At 42.1% G+C, this 17280-nt stretch overlaps 1 protein-coding gene across 1 annotated transcript in view; it reads right to left on the bottom strand.

Annotated features, from left to right (window-relative positions):
• Nucleotides 1-17280, bottom strand: part of LOC308306872 (phenylalanine--tRNA ligase, mitochondrial-like) — a gene marked incomplete at its 3' end in the record, with an annotated part of 141902 nt that overhangs the window by 104406 nt on the left and 20216 nt on the right. Inside the window, exons 2-3 of the mRNA XM_080751926.1 lie at nucleotides 7892-7993; nucleotides 369-739 (exon numbers count right to left, since the gene is read on the bottom strand). Of these exons, the coding sequence (XP_080608052.1) occupies nucleotides 369-721 (353 nt within the window). The 5' untranslated portion in view covers nucleotides 722-739; nucleotides 7892-7993. The remainder of the gene's footprint in view (nucleotides 1-368; nucleotides 740-7891; nucleotides 7994-17280) is intronic.

The raw sequence follows: 17280 nt of genomic DNA, 5'->3' as shown, positions 1-17280 counted from the left end.
TTAACATGGGGGCTTCCACAGTCTATGGTCTATGGCTCGCTCTAGTGGTCATTTTGTGGTATGGTATTTCAACGTGGCTTGGTAAATTGATGTGATTATGAGGATTAAATATAGCTATTTCCTGGCGTTATAAGCGCACATTCATATTTAAATTTGGCTGGCAATGGGTTTTAATGATGATGCACTTCCTATTTTTGAAAACGCTTTATGTAAACACAGCTAATGACATTAGGAAAGCTGGGATGGAGAAAGTGTAGGAGAGACAGACAGTAGGAAAGCTGAGAGAAGGTCAGTGCAGGAGAGAAAGACAATAGATTGGCTATTTTCAAGGGTTTTTTGACCTACGGTATATCTATAGGTGTGCATACCTGTAGAAGTGTGCTTTGATTCGCTCCTTGATCAGCCAGAGGGGATGATGTGATTGGTTGTGGAGGTTCCGTCCCACCTTGGCCAAGATCTTGTCCGTCACATTGGTGAAGTCGTCACGAGGGTGGGTGTGGCCTGACACTGTCACGGTCTCCTGGCCAATCACAGGTCGAGAGTGAGGGAGGCCTGCAGAGTCTGTGCTCTGCAGGCGGCGGCACGAGAGGAGGACGTGCTTGCACGGCACTGTTCTGCCATTGGCTAAGAGGGATGATGATGAGCAGCCGTGCGGCCAATGGCGGGGCAGGGATTCTAGGAAGGGGAGGAGCAAATGGGAGGTCCTGCAGTGGATCCGCATGGTGATTGGTTCACGGACCTGGAGAGAAAGAGAGCAAAATAAAAAGTAATTAGAAGTTAAATAGACAAAAAGTATATAGTTGCTGTCGGGTGGAAATAAAACTGTTCCTTTTTTTTAATTATTTCTTTTTAATTAGTGAAAATAACAGATCTATAAGCTCACAATGTGTTGCTTTGCAAAGCAAGCCATGTTTTGATGCTTCTAAAATAACACAATTCCAGGTCTGGCTGCAAGTATCGAATATTTTCTTAGTGATTATTTGATTAACCAATGACAGTAAGCCCTATTTTATACTTTGTTGCACAGCTATGTCACAAAGAAATTGTGAAAATAGCTGATGTACAGGCTCATAAGTTTATTTTTGATGGGTTTTGAAATTCTTTGAAACGTTGTCATGCCCAAAATAGTACTTATTACAAATTGTTTATTTTATTGCATCATTGACAATTTGTAATGTAATCAATTAAAGGCAGTGGTTGCACTGCAGCTCCCCTAATGTGTATTCGAATGAAGAATGTCTTGGATAGTTGTAGACGGCCTATTACTGATGATTTGACCCATATATTATTTTTGTTTTTTTAAGAGAGTAACGCATCCGGCCTGGTTGACCGCCTATGGCCGTGTTCGGGGGAGGGAAATCGGGTGGGGTCATGGGGTGTCAGTGTACCTACTCCTACGAGTGAGTGAGCGAGCGAGCGAGTGAGCGTGCACGCACGCACGCGCACACACACACAAAAAAACAGTGTTGGTTTTGTCCACATGTGCTTGAGTACACATACTCTGTAGTATTTACACTTTGGGGTGTTTTTTTTTACTTAACTGTAGTATTTGCTATTTCAAATACTTTTACTTCTAGTCCCCTACATTTCAGAGGCAAATATTGTATTTTACACCATTACAATTATTTTAAAACTTTAGTTACAAGTTACTTAAAAGATTTATATTTATTACTCTTGAATTACTTTCTGCACAATGACTACTTATACTTAGATGTTTTGCCTTCCTTTTTTCGCAGTACCTGGAGCTTGCTTTCTTTTGTTCTACTTTCCCTTTGTACTAACACTATCTGCCTATCTCTGATCTACGCTGAGAACCTGGTTTTATTAACTCCAGTTCATTGTGAAATCAACAAGTATACAACAGGACATACAAGTTGGTGAAATTCTTTTGTGAACATAGAGCTAAAATAGAGGTAAAACTGTGTGAAAACGTGATCGCTCACACTGTCACACGCACACACACACCACCTCGCAGCCAGAATATCTAGTGGCCTGGTTTGGCCTGGAGTGATTCTGCACACAGTTCAACAAATCATTTCAGCCCCAACACGCACGCACACATGCACGTTCTCCTCCTCTCTGAATGTGAACTGTAAGACAGTGAGACTCAGCTATTTGCCGAAGGTTGGCTGAGGTGAAACAGTGCTGTTTAAACACACACAAACACACACAAACACACACACATGAGGGTGCAGTACACAGTTATAAGACAAATTAAAGTGTTGTACACAAACAATACTTGGTAAACAAAGGATTATTACTGTGTACACCAGTACACAAACTCTCCATTGTTGTCTCTCTCTCTCTCTCTCTCTCATATACATACCTGACAGACTGAGGAAAGAGAGAGAGAAAATGTTAATATCAGAAGGCAGAAAGGAGGAGAGGAGAGGAGAGGGCCAGGCCCTATATCATTTCCCCACAAATATTTGTCCTTCCCCTGACACGCGCACACACACACACACGTTTGTATTATTATATTTGCGTGGACAAAGAAAGTCAAGGATGGCAGCCAAAAATAGCTATAAAGTAGCCAGGAAATAGCAGATCTACAAGCTCATAGATCGCTATTGTCCGTTGTGTGATCTTACCTGAATCTCTAAAAATCATGTTAAGGATAAAACAACTTTCTCTTGTGTTGACCAGGAAAATGGTCCTGACAATGTCTATTTCTCAAATTCTGCAAAACCTGGGGACATTTGGTCCTCACAAGTATAGTAATACAAGTGTGCACACGCACGCGCACACACACACACACACACACACACACACACTCACACAGCGAGGAGTGTCCCCGGCTCAGACAAAGGGGTGTTGCATTGCAGTGGCAATGCAGCAAAATGGATTATTGTTCCTAAATCCATAAAGCTTCACCTTCCAGCAGGTACACTGCTTTACTGCTACAGCAAAGTCACACACACACACACACACACACACACACACACACACACACACACACACACACACACACACACACACACACACACACACACACACACACACACACACACACACACACACAAAAGACACAACACCTAAGTGCTTCTGTGCAGATCAGTGATTCTCAACCTGTGGGCTGGGACCCATTGGTGGGCCGTGAGGATATTTGAAGTGGGACCCCAAAATAATCAGCACCAAGTGACCAAACTACATTTGTAATGATGAAATAACATTAAATCATTGAATCAGAGTAGACAATGTTTTAACTCTGGCACAGAATAGTATTCTTCACAACGATCCACACACTTTAAAACGTGGTACGTTAGTTCCAGTGATCCAAGTCAGAACACAATCGACTGATTGATCATTAAAATAAATATGCTTTGACAATGCACACGTCGACTGTGGGTGTCGGGCTAAAAAGACTTTAACACCAGTAAGACTTCCTAATCGGGAGATAAGCGACCATCATGTCGCATACACAAACTTCAGAAGGCAATCGTAGCCAATCAGGAGGGAATATGGGAATGGGACAGATCCATGGTGATCACATGACTTTAGAGATACTGTGTACCGCTTTGCGTGATTTTAGGCCAACATCTGTCGGAGCAGTGTCCAAAAATGTGTTTTGCAAAAAGTAGCCAGGAGGAGCTGCTTGGGGATCAAACCTGGAACCTTTGGATCCCAAGAGGGCCACAAAACCTCCTGAGTCTCAAAATATCACATTGTGATGCGTTTTAAGCTTGTAGATGATATTTCATTGACCGCAGCGCCATTGTAATATGAAGACAATCAAATCAATCACATTTCGTACATTATTTTGTATTAACTCAAACCAAGTTGTCAATCACTGAGACGATAAGTGATACAGTAGTTGTGGCCCCTAAAAGGAAGTGAAGCATAGTGAGAGTAAAACAGGGACCTTCGATGCCTCACACAACATCTGCATAATGCTGAGCTTCACCTGCTGTGTTCTCTCCCCCCTCCCAACACACACCGCTGCCGTTGGGGGGCTGTCGGCAGGAGAATCAGTCTTAACATCAAGGTCATGCACATTGACATTGATACCCGCGTTGTGAGCTTATACAGCTGCTAGTTTACTAGTACAGGTGTTGAGGAAATGTACTTGGTTACTTTCCACCATTGCTGAGGGGTGTATGCTCGCTCACACAAAAATATCTGCCATCACCAGTGTGTTTCTTAATAGTCTTATCAGTTCATTAATCAGTTGGAGGTGTTATCTGTTCATATTAAAGACAGCACAGTGTTCTATGTGTTTTATCTGTTAATCCACTGGTTCTCAACGTCCGGTCCGGGGACCACCAGGGATTGTAACCAAATGGACCCATTGGTTCCATTTATACCCTTTCAGAGTAAAAAGAAAAAAAGAAAAACTAAACACATGTAAACTTATTTGATGACATTTGTAATCTCTGAGATTCCAATCCACAGTGTAAAATCCTCAGTGTTAAAATAACTCGTAGAATGTGAAGATGAGATGAAATGGATCCGCAGTGAGTAAAGTCAAATGGACACACTCACACTCATCAAGTAAAGTATTAAGTACCTCAAAATGATACATACCGGTAAACATATTTAGCTACTTTCCAACACTGCATTTGTGTTTCACGTGTGTGAGCAGATAATCCTTAATTCCTCTCTTACTCCACTGTGTTACAACGATGAAAAGACAGCCGACACGCTCCGCACTATTTGTTTAAACACAGCAATTAGCATAAGGACATTATGGTGAAAGCGGAAGTGTTAGGAGTTTGTTTGAACTGGGATCGACTTCAAATAATATAAGTTTTGCCTGGGGGACGTTACAAGCTATTAGAGACAGCAGAATCTTTACAGAATCTTTACAGATTTACAGCTCTTTAAGACAAAATGCTAGTTTTTAAACAAAACCAGTGTGTTTTTTTATCAAAATTTTCATCCCACGATTTTGTAACCCATTTTTCACCCGGTGTCAATTATCTAATGTAATCCTGGGCACTAAACTCCCTCTGCCAACCTGGGGAGACAACGGACTGACCTCATGCTTCCTTCTATGCATGAGGAGTCCAAGTTGCTTCTTTTCACCTGACGGGGGAGTTTCCTCGGTTGGACGTAGCGAGTGGAAGGAACAAGTTATTCCAACCAGTTCCTTTTCCCTCCATCAGGCGCCCCGGCTGGCCATGGGGAGGCAGTATATAGACCAGGATTACAGCATGTTTTTTTGTGAGGGTACCTACTCTAGGAGACACAGGGAGAACATGCAAACTCCACACAGAAAGGCCCTTTTGCCAACCCCACCTAGGGTGTGGGCACTGATGACGCGGAGGAGAGAACACACCCCGCACCCACAGCGTTTCTAGCCAGCACTATAACCGTGCCACCAGTGTTCCCTTGTTCTGTAGGAAAGGGATTACTGAATCAAAAATCAAAAAGGTTATATTTGTCATTAACTTATACAAGTACAAGCACCGAAATGTTGTTGGGACTTAGGTTGCACAACATCCTAGACACAATGATATATTAAGCAAGAGAAGAAATGATATGGTAATATAATTGCAACATAATTCATTTGCAAATCAAGACTGCTGACTATCATCACCTGGATCTCCATAAATGAAGATCACAACACTGACCTCATCAAACCCTAGATCTCCATACAGTATATGGAGCTGACCAATACCTCTACATCTGACCTCACAGACTCCATTATGGATATAGCTGACCTGTTCTGACGTCACAGTGATGACTCGACCAGCAGAAGGGTATACATGCCAAAGCACCCATGTGCATGTGCCTGTGCCTGTGCAACCTCACCCTTTAATGTGTGAGGGGCGAGGTCGCTTCTCGCCCTTAGGGTGTCTTACTGGTGATATAATATACATACTTCATGCAGCGACCCATTGCAGATTTTAAGTGGTGATAAAAAAATGTTTAGATTTGTTTTGTTACCACCGCGCTGACTGGTGCTGTGTTCTCTTAGATCATCAACATTATATAGGCAGTGGGTTGCACACAGTTTTCTTTATTACAGAACAAACGTCTCGGCTATTCAGCCTTCTTCAGCGTATGAAAACTGCGGGTGTCTGCTTACTTTTGAAGATGCTGTGACAAGTGTCCAGGTGGACACCATCGCTGCTAATCACCCCTACGTGAGGATGACACCCACACCTGGGAGGATTTTAAGTGGCAGCATCTAAGCTAAACTATTCCTTTAGTTATCTTCATTCATACTTGTTGTTGCTGTTATGACACCTGATATGTCCCTCTAGGGATGAATATCTGTTCTTCCTCTTTATGCTCCTTATGTCCCCTCTTCGCTGAAACTGTTTTCTGGCTGATGAGGATATTATGTTTTATATCCTTGTGTATATATTTTATACTATTTTCCATCTCTTCCTAATCTTTTTTTTTTATCCTTCTGTGGACAATTAAGGTCTCACTACAAACACTTGACAAAATGTACTGTCATCATCAATGACCATCTTTCAAGGGCTTTTGAGTCCCTTCAGCCCCATTGGATCAGAAAATGCTAAACTGAATAACTACAAGACAGTACAAACTAACTGAAAATGTTTATGCATCTATGTCTCTCCGTGGAAAAATGTCAAAGCGTGGACATGGCCATATTCCAGATTTATGGGGGGTAAGAAATACCCGCTGTGGGAGCAACTATGTCCAATCTAAAGATCGCATTTAGGATTTACACGTCACCCTCCAACATGGATTAAAGCCGGAGCCGCGGTTTGGGAAATAAATAGACTTTTGAACAAGGTCACTGCTGGTAAACTCCAGATGACAACAGCATGACAACACTTAAGTTATACTCCTCTGTGATAAGTTGCTTTTTCAGCATGGTGATAAAAATTCCATACCACCCAACCCCAAGCACACGGTTCAAATCTGAATGCAGGCAGTGGTGGAGAGTAAGATTAAAGGAGCACTTTGACCATTTTCAACCTTATCTTCCTTTTCACCATTTCGGTTGTGGACAGTTCAGAAACCTCATCAGGAGGCAGGTTTGGTCCAGAGTTCACACTTAATTATTGTATTCTTTATTACCCATTCTGTGCCCCAGAGATTAACGGATTAAAATGTCCAGAGTGACTCTCGCTGGCCCCATTAACGGCCTGTCTCTTATTTTGAAGGCCAGAAGTCCATAGCGTTAACACTTCCGGTCTGACGTCATCGCGTCATGACGTCATGACGCTCGTCGTCCACGTGGTGTTGTGTAATGGCGGAACGGAGCTTTTCAACATGTGTTTTATTAGCGATCATCTATTGCCATCCTCCCACTTGAAAGTGTTGTTTGGAGATAATGGACATTAAAGATGAGATTCCCTGTCTGCCTCAATGTTATGGGATTACTATTTTGTGCTCGTGGATCCGTGATGATGAGAAATCAGCGACGGAGATCGGCTCGGAACCTTCCGCCATTGTACCCGGTAGGATAACCGCCGTTACAGTAATATATTACTTTTCACGAGTATACTCGGGATCGGCACTCTGGGTACTCGAGTACTTTTCACGAGTATTCTCGGGAATGGCACTAAATCGGTTAACTCATTCTCTGCTAAAAGAAAAGAAAAGAAAAAAAGAACTGCGATTATTGAAAAGTTATTCAATAATTAATGATTATTAGTGAAACGATGGGATTGGCGATGTGGGCCAACCCAAAAAATCCATGGAAGTACATGATTGGCAGAGAATGAGCTAATGCAAAAACACTGGCTTATATTTCAGCATGCTAACTTTCCAGGAAAAATAAAGTACACCATTTGTCTCTGAGATGTAGTGGAGTAGAAGTGTAACAACATAGAAATACCCAAGTAAAGTAAAAGTGCCTTTACATAGTGCTCAAGTACAGAGCTTGAGTAAAAGTTAATGTTACATTCCACCACGGCCCAATTACCAGTTAGGATTTTGCAGTGTCAGTAGATTTAGTGAGACGTACCTTGTCGAGGGACAGACAGTGATGACACGGTGTCCCTCGGGGAGGTCAGTGGGATATCCGAGCCGGCCAATCAGCAGAGATGTTTTCCTGATGTTCAGAAATCTGGAGAAAAATGAAAATATTGCAGAAATATGAACCACACACTGAAAGGACGACAATGCACTTTATACTTGACCTGGTGTAACAGAAATATACACACGCACGCACGCACATAACACATACGGTGAGACCCTCTTACAGACTGCTACAGGGTAGATGGTGGATCGATTTCATAACGCAGAAACAAAACAGAAAAATCCATGTATACCATCCACTGTCATGCTCAGTGTTGCTGGTTTGAATGAGAAGCCCAGACAATCAGTGTGAATTAACCACATGGTGGAAGAAGTACTAAGATCTTACAAAGAACTTGTAAGAACTACGATTTCTTTACTTACATGAAAGTGAAGAAAAAGAGAAAAAAAATTCTAAACACTGTCTTCACAATTTTTTTGTGTAATTTTTAACTAAACTTGCAAGTAAGCAAAAGTAGTGATATCTTAAAAATCATTTTCACCATTATTATTAACCCATTTAGAACTGATGCCGATTCTAAACTTCAGAAAACTTCAAATATGTATTCAAAAATTACAAAACAAGTGTGTGGCTATATACTGTACATAGCAACACCACCACAACAATGTGTTTCCGTCCTGAAGGGTAAAACACAAAAAGGGGTTCCCATCCTTAATGGGATCGAGGCAAAAGTTTGAAATAGTTAGAAGTCACATCAAGCAGTTGATATGCGCACGCACACACACACACACACACAATAAGAAATTCATTAATTGAGACAGAGGCATATGAATGCAAATTCTCTCTCCCCCTCTCTGTGAAATGCACACACAGAAGCCAGGGAAACCTCACACCATGTACGTGAGGGGTGTGTGTGTGTGTGTGTGTGTGTGTGTGTGTGTGTGTGTGTGTGTGTGTGTGTGTGTGTGTGTGTGTGTGTGTGTGTGTGTGTGTGTGTGTCCAGGGAAAACCTCAAAACATTACAGGAACAGGTGGCTTGTTCTCCTCCTCCCTCTTTCTCTCTCTCTCTCTCTCTCTCTCACTTGGCAGCGAGTTCTTCATCTCTTCTTTGTTCTCTCTATATCCGTTCATCCTGCTTCCCTCTCATCTCTGCAGGTTTTGGCAGAGGATTGTTCCTGCCCTTCCTCCCCCTCTCCCCCCTCCCCCCTCCCACGTCCCCCTTCCCAGGGTGTTCCTCTCTGGCGTTCTAACAATTACCAAGCAAGTCAGTACCCAAACGGCGACTTTCCAGCCATGTGGAAAATCTCCGCTGAACGGCAGTTGTGTGGCCGAAAACATTAGGCCAGGGGTCTTCGACAGGGGGTCCGGGACCCCTAGGGGGTCCCCAGAGTTACTACGGGGACCACTTGAACCCTAGTGTCCATATTCTGAGAACGTTAGCCAAGAAAAGCAGATCTACAAGCTCACAACGCCTCACAGCACAAGGCATTGTGAGCTTGTAGATCAGCTATTTTCGTTTCGAAACGGGTCCCCATCCGGAACGAATGGGGGGAAATTTATTGTTATCACATTTTTGTCTTAGGAATGTGACAAAAAAATAAAAATATTATTGAACTCAAGTCTCCATGGCATGACTAATCAATAGAAAAAAAGTAATTTTGGGGGTGAACTACTCCTTTAATCAGAGACTAAGCTGTAGAAAACAAAAACAAGCTTTACTCTCATACATTTAGTCCGATTGATTCGAGAACTGTTCCTGAAAACAGTTGCCAGGTCCCTGCTGACCACCATTCACAATGGCCAAGATTCTTCCGTGCCTGACTCCCTGAGTACACTTCATTCAACTGTAATGGCATTTGTGTGCCTCCCGGGGGCGCTGTTGACAATGTGGCTTTGGGAGATATAAAATGTCATGTCACAGAAGAAGAGTATCTTGTCAGAATTTAAAGCGAATAATAAAGTTTGACTGTGTCCTGACGTTATCTTGAGTTGTAACAATAACAGAACAACAATACACAACCAAAGCAGTGTGTGCTGACTGTCTTTGAAACATCACAATGTACGTCGTCAAGTCGTCTGTAATCATCGTATAACAGTAATACCACTGGTACATCCTTGGTATCAATTTAGACCTGGTGCTACCTATATGTTGTTTTACCTTTAAGGCCGGGTGCCACGTCTGTGTCACATCAGTATTGCATTGCGAGGCGTTGTGAGCATGTAGATCTGCTATTTTCACAATTTCTGCCTTGACAATTTGGCCAATGTTTAATTTGTCATTTCATTATTAACAAAATCAATAACGAAAGAAAATGCATAGTTATTTTTTCCAGGACCTTCCAGGACCCTTGATCAATTCCATAACGTTTCCAGTACTGGAAAAAATATTTTTCTAATTTCAAAATATTTCCAGGAATTTCATGACCGTGGGAACCCTGTGTATAGCAACATAATTTATTTTACATTTTTGGAATAAGAAATGTAAGGTTTTCAGAAACCTTAGGTTAGGTTTTAGAAGGCGTTTTCAGAATCGGCTTCAGGTCTAGTTGGCTTCAGGTTACTAGTGACGTCGCGGACCAATCCTTGTTATTTTCATCCCAGCAGAAGTGTCACCATTTCATTGTTTATGGAACGGTAGCTTCACATTGCAGTGCACCATCCCTGAGGACGCATAAAACAGACTCCAGATTACGTTCGGAGGTGGTCTCGGGTACGGGGTTTCGGGGAACAGTACGCAGCCTTCACACTATCAAAACATCTGCCAAGTAGTCTCGAGTACGCACCCAAGACCGCAGTGTGAATCAGCCTTTAATCTGAGCCTAGTTACAGTCAGAGCATTTAGGCCTAGAATTATTGAATGCTTTAACCAGTGAAAAATAGCAGATATACAAGCTCACAGCGCGGCACCGAGTGCCGCGCTGCGAGCTTGTAGATCTGCTATTCTTTCAGAATATATGTATTTTCAAAGCGAACGTTTGTAACTCAAATGTTGCTTCTGGGTGGTCCCTGGAACTAAATATTTTGAGATGGGGTCCGTGGCCAAATACATATCATTTTGGGGGTCCTTCACATGAAAAGGTTTGAGAAGACTAACTGAGCTCCAGTTAAGTGAAAAGGACCTTTTCTTTGACGATGGCTAGCCAGATCGCTGACACAGAAACATAGGTTTTTCAAAAAATCTTAGGACTCAAAAGACACTTTTAGAATCGGGTCAAAATTCAAATTTTCAATTTTTTTTCAATAGTTAAAGCATAAAATAATGATACACAATAATGTGTACCCGTTCTGAATGGGTTTTAATCTGAGCCTAGTTACAGTCAGAGCTTAATTTAGCATAGAGTCTAAATTCACACTGAACCTACGGTCCTACGCAACATTTACTCTGAAGGCTAACTTATGGATCACACTGTAGATTGATTCATGACAAGAACAGTAGTTTTAAACTCATGCATTTAATACAGAGTCCTGAAAAGACCTCTGTTCAATTTAAACACTCCAAAATATATTTTACATCCAGACTCCCCTACGCCCACTCGCTTTGTCCTCTCCGCTCCCCGTTCATCCCTCTCCAATCTACTGTACTCTCTCTCTCTCTCTCTCCCCCTCTCAGGAGGGTGGCTGAGGGAGAGAAAGAGAGAGGGAGAGAGACAGACAGAGAGTCACAGAGAGAGAGAGTGTGACAGTATGAATGAGGTATATTTTTATGGGTGTAGGAGGAAAGTGCCGAGGCTGCATCTCTGCCCTGCAAGCGTCCTGTTTGACTCATACACTCAATTTGTTTCTCCTCACTGTCACAACTACACACCGTCTCACACTCACACACACACACACTCACACGCACGTGCGCACTAGTAGTATCGATACATCATCGAAAGTGCAACGCTCCATGCAGACAGACACACACACACACATAATCAGAAGTGGCCATACACTTAAATTTGCCCACTGACATACACTGCCCAAATGTCAAACGTGCATGTGCTACACAAGAGCACACACACACACACACACACACACACACACACACACACACACACACACACACACACACACACACACACACACACACACACACACACACACACACACACACACACACACACACACACACACACACACACACACACACACACACACACACACACACACACACACACATTACTATACTTGTGGGGACAGAAATTGTACGACGGCATTGATTTTAAAGTAGTTTAAAACCTCAGAAAAAGATTTTTCGGTATGTGACATCGCTGCACATATGATATAAAGTAGGGAAAACAGACCTCTTTTGAAGCATCTAGTTCAACGACAAATGGCTGCGACTGCAACCAGAAACGGTCTGCTATTGGTGGGTAGGGACTGGGAGTGAGGGGTGGGTCTTAACTTGGTAGAACCCAATCACAATGCAGTTGTCTTGATCATCCACTTTAAAATGAATGGGACTATACTTTACAAAAACACACATCATAATAACAACACTACTATGTTTAGGGCAGTCCTACTGATTTGAGCCAGAGGAGGGGAAATCAGTGGCAGCAACTGTGTAAATCAGTGCCTGAGACTAGGCTCTCCTAGTCTCAGGCAGAGACATTTTGCAGGTTGAAAAGGCCCTTAACTGTGAACTTAACAAGATCTGCACCTGGCTCAATGACAACAGACTCTCAATTCACCTAGGCAAAACTGAATGTATCCTCTTTGGATCTAGTCAGAAACTTAGCCTAGTTGAGAACTTCACAATTAAAGTAGGTGACACTGTGATAGAAAGAAAAAACCACATCTGCTACCTGGGTTGCATCCTGGAGGCTAACCTATCCAGTGAAAAAATGACCACCAAGGTAATCAATAAAGTCAATCAACGAATTCGCTTCTTGCAAAGAGTTGCCCCACTGATCAATATTAAATCCCGAAAGACACTAGGAGGTGCTCTTATTGGGCCCCTCATTGATTACGGAGTCCTTGTCTGGTATCGCGACGCCCCAGCTGCCTTAAAGCTAAAGCTCCAAACAGCCCAAAACAAACTAATTAGGGTTGTGCTTGGTCTCCCTCCTCTGACCCACCTTACCGAGCATCACCACGAAAGCGTGGGGTGGCTCAAAGTAGCTGACAGAGTACAGCATCTTGCAATGGGCCTGGTGTACAAGATACACTACACCTCCAAGATTCCCATGTACCTGACAAACTACTTCTTAAACGTCAAGGATGTTCACGATCATAACACCAGAGGCAGCTCCACTAATCATCATCAGCGTAGATTTAACACTAAACAAGGCGCTAACTCGTTCTCCTGCTATACCATCAACATGTGGAACGCCCTTCCACAAGCCCTAAAGGAGAGCAAATCCCTAGCCTCCTTCAAAATTGGTATGAAAAGTCACCTTCAGACAGCAGCTACCCGTGACTTGTAAATAGACTAAGCCCCCATGCTCCCCCCCCCCCTTTTTCTTTGTATTCTGCCTTTTGTATTTGATGTTATGCTTTTGAAACTGATATTATCCTAGATAAAGTACTATGTTCTATCCGTCTGTCTTTCAATGTTATATGAGATACTTAAAGTGTGGTTCCTGTGGAAATAAGCCTCGGCTTTCTAGGATCTCCTTTTAGTTGACCTTGTACCAGTGATTTGTACTGTCATGAAACTGTACTTTTTTCTATTGCAAACTTCTAATAAATTCTTCAATCAATCAAGCTGCTGGGTCATCAATGAGAACTGAAGTGTTTTCATTACTTCCGCATTGGCTTAATTTTCAAAAGGGAAACCTTGCCGTCGGCCCCAACTCCTAGACCTAATCCTAACTGCTATATTTTCGTCCATGCCTTACCCCCCTTTTTTACTATTTTGAAAAACATTTTACAGGGTTCCCACACATTGTTACCAATTCATTTCCAAAACTTTTCCAGAATATTTAACCCAATTTCCAGGATTATGTAACAATAATTCAGCTCAATAACAAGTCACTTACTCCTATGCGCAATGCCCAAAGACAGGTAGTGTATGCCAGTGGTTCTCAACCTTTTCAGGCTGTGACCCCCAAAATAATAATTTTAACTGGGGACACGGCACCCTGACGAGCACAAAGAGTTGAGGAATTTTGTATAAGAGGTTTCTATTGTGAAAACAGCAGATACAAATTTGGAGATACGAGATTTCCAGCCGACAACGGCGATATACTAGTGTTGTTGCTGCTCTTATACCACCATTATTACTGGGGTTGGTGTGGGCCCAACGGGCCGCCTATTGGGGAACCCTGTCCTAAAGCTAACCTAATGTATAATCCTAACCCACATCTTTAAACATCTAATCTGCTAACCCCAAACTGAATCTCTTTTTGTATTTATGTTTTGGTATTTATAAGTCAGTCACACATTCTACAACATATTTGGGGACATGTGGCCCTCACATTACTCACAAGCATATGATACAAGCACACACACAGAGCAGGCGATGGCCTTCAAGCCCAGTGGCATCTTGTTTATCTCTGCTCCTGCAAACCTGACATTCTGGCAGAGTAATACCCTGTCTGTGCACACTCACGCACGCACGCACGCACGCACACACGCACACACACCTGTCTTCCAGTATGCTTACTGCACACTTTTCAGTTTGACAGAAAACTTTTAGCGATTATATAAAAAAAAAAGAAAAAATAGAATACAGTGTCCTCAGACACTGCCTTAAAAGGGACATTACACACTGCTATCGAACACAAATTTGGTTCACTTTGCCTTAAAGGGACATTGCACCCCGTTATTCAACATAGATTGCCTCACTTTGCCTGAAAGCAGTGGTTCTTAAACATTTTCATTTCAAGGACCCCCCATAACTCTGAGAGGCGTGAGAGCGTACAAATGGAACCTAATGGACCCATATAAAGGTTTCCATTACACTCAGAGTTACAGACCGGGTCCATTTGGACAGCACTTTGAAAACCACATGCCTTAAACTTTAAAGGGACATTAAACTCAGTTATTTAAAAGGAGCTGACTCACCTGCCTTTAAAGACCCACTCCCCTAAGAAAAATCAAATTAAGACGTTGAGTGTCACGAAACAAGCACTTCCCTAGAACGCGACAACACCGTAAGTCCGGTCAACGAGGAGGTGGACTGGCCGGTCAACGAGGTGGTGGACTGGCTTGTCGTTTTCTGTCGCCTCTGGCGACTGATATGAGTCAACACACACTTTTACAGTGTACATTTGGGTCCCAAACATTAAAAAAAATGTATCAAATGGGCGTCTGTGGCATAATGAATATCAATCAAACTGGGTGAGATGAAAATGTTTGATAATCAATGCTCTAGTCTAGATCATCTCTTTAAATATATCTCTCTGTATGTACAGTATAGATAAAAACCAGCAGCACCACACATTGTATATATTGGCTATTTTACAACCCAGAATAGCCCCAGAAGAGCGATGCTAGGGTCTATTAGGTTAAAAACAGAAATGCTCTGCTGTGTTTTACCCTGTTAAAACACAGAAATGCTTAAAGTTCAAATACTTTTTGAAATTATTGTCTTAGTCATTGTGACAAATTAAAGTGTAACATTTGTAAGTGAACCATAGCATTTATGGAGTCTGACCCATTGCCATGCTAACATGTTTTATAAACAACTTAAGAACAATAAGTCATTCTAATTAACTGTTTCACTCTGTTTTACTCAGAACTGCATGAACCGATTAATGGTGTTTTAGTTGGAACTCTTTAACCCAGAAATGCTTTAAAGTTTGAATTATAAAGTAGAATAAGTCACCCAGAGCTGCTGTGTGCAACCCAGTGATGCATATGACTGGGTGCACCTAAAACCATATATATACTGTATCTTGTGATAAAAACCTGTCATTTCTATTCAGAGCAAAGCACCTCATGGTTCAGTGCATCTCTGCTATATTCCTGCTTTGATCACAACAAAATAATCGAGGCAATGACGCTGATCCTGATTTTGGAGAGCCCTACACCAGACCTAAACCTTGGAATCTATTTGAAAAGCTTTCAAAAAAAGTGTTATTCTTTTTCTGATAACATTTAACTTACTCTGTCTGGGACCACGCAAGTCAGGAACGATGGGAATGCAAGCCCCAAATACAATAACTGTTGTAACCACTGTGCATTGCACTGATACAAGATAGTGATGTATGTAGTATGTTATGTTCACTCTGGATCAACCCATTTAGGCCTAGGATTATTGAATGCTTTAACCAGTGAAAAATAGCAGATATGCAAGCTCACAGCGCGGCACGAGTGCTGCGCTGCGAGCTTGTAGATATGCTATTTTCTTTGAATATTTGTATTTTCAAAGCGAACGTTTGTAACTCAAATGTTGCTTCTGGGTGGTCCCTGGAACTAAATATTTTGAGATGCGGGTCCGTGGCCAAATACATAACATTTTGGGGGTCCTTCACATGAAAAGGTTTGAGAACCTCTGACATAGTAGTCTCTCAAAAACAGACTAACTGAGCTCCATTTAAGTGAAAAGGACCTTTTCTTTGACGATGGCTAGCCAGATTGCTGACATAGAAAAATAGGTTTTTCAAAAAACCTTAGAAGGATTCAGAAGACACTTTGGGTCAAAATTCTAATTTTCACGATTTTTCAAACATAGCAGATCTACAAGCTCGCAGCGCGGCACCGAGTGCCGCGCTGTGAGCTTGTATATCTGCTATTTTTCAATAGTTAAAGCATAAAATAATAATACTCAATAATGTGTACCTGTTCTAAATGGATTAAGAGTGTCTGCTAAATGCCTAAATTGTAATATTAAATTGTTTAATGTTTTGTTGTAAATGAATGCCCTACTTTATCATAGAAGAGGGTTGCACAAAAGCATTGGAAATGGCCGATCTACAAGCTCACAACTGCTCACAATGCGAGGCGTGGTGAGCTTGTAGATCAGCTATTGTCATTACTTTTTATTGCACTTTGCCCCGTTGTCTATTTCTACCCAAGTTTGACAACAGAATCCTCTGTATTTTTCCACCTCCAGACAAAGCTCCAGGAAGTCTCTGCAACTGAAGGCTCTTTGACATGTTTATCTCAAGATTGTATTTTTGGCAAACTTTTACCAGACAGGAAACAAAGGTCAGAGAGAAGGGAGACATGTGATGTGAGACAAAACAGGAGTTGGATTCAAACTCGGGACCTCATGACTCACAAGGAGTGATGTGATCCGTGTACTGGCTGAGGCACCAGGCCCTATTCATACATTAGGAGGAGGACATGTCAACATACAGTACATGTGCAAATATGACAAACATAACCCCCTTTCCAACAGTACAGGTACTGGGCAGGAAGGGCGTAGGCAGGGGCGTGAGTCGTGAAAATGTGTGCAAAAACTCAAAAATAGCAGATCTACAAGCTCGCAGTGCCGCGCTGTGAGC

Source organism: Nannobrachium achirus, assembly GCF_963921795.1.
Source record: "Nannobrachium achirus genome assembly, chromosome: 21".
NCBI classification, from domain to species: domain Eukaryota; kingdom Metazoa; phylum Chordata; class Actinopteri; order Myctophiformes; family Myctophidae; genus Nannobrachium; species Nannobrachium achirus.
Note: the sequence above shows the minus strand (reverse complement) of the source record. Positions and strands in the feature narration are given on the sequence as shown.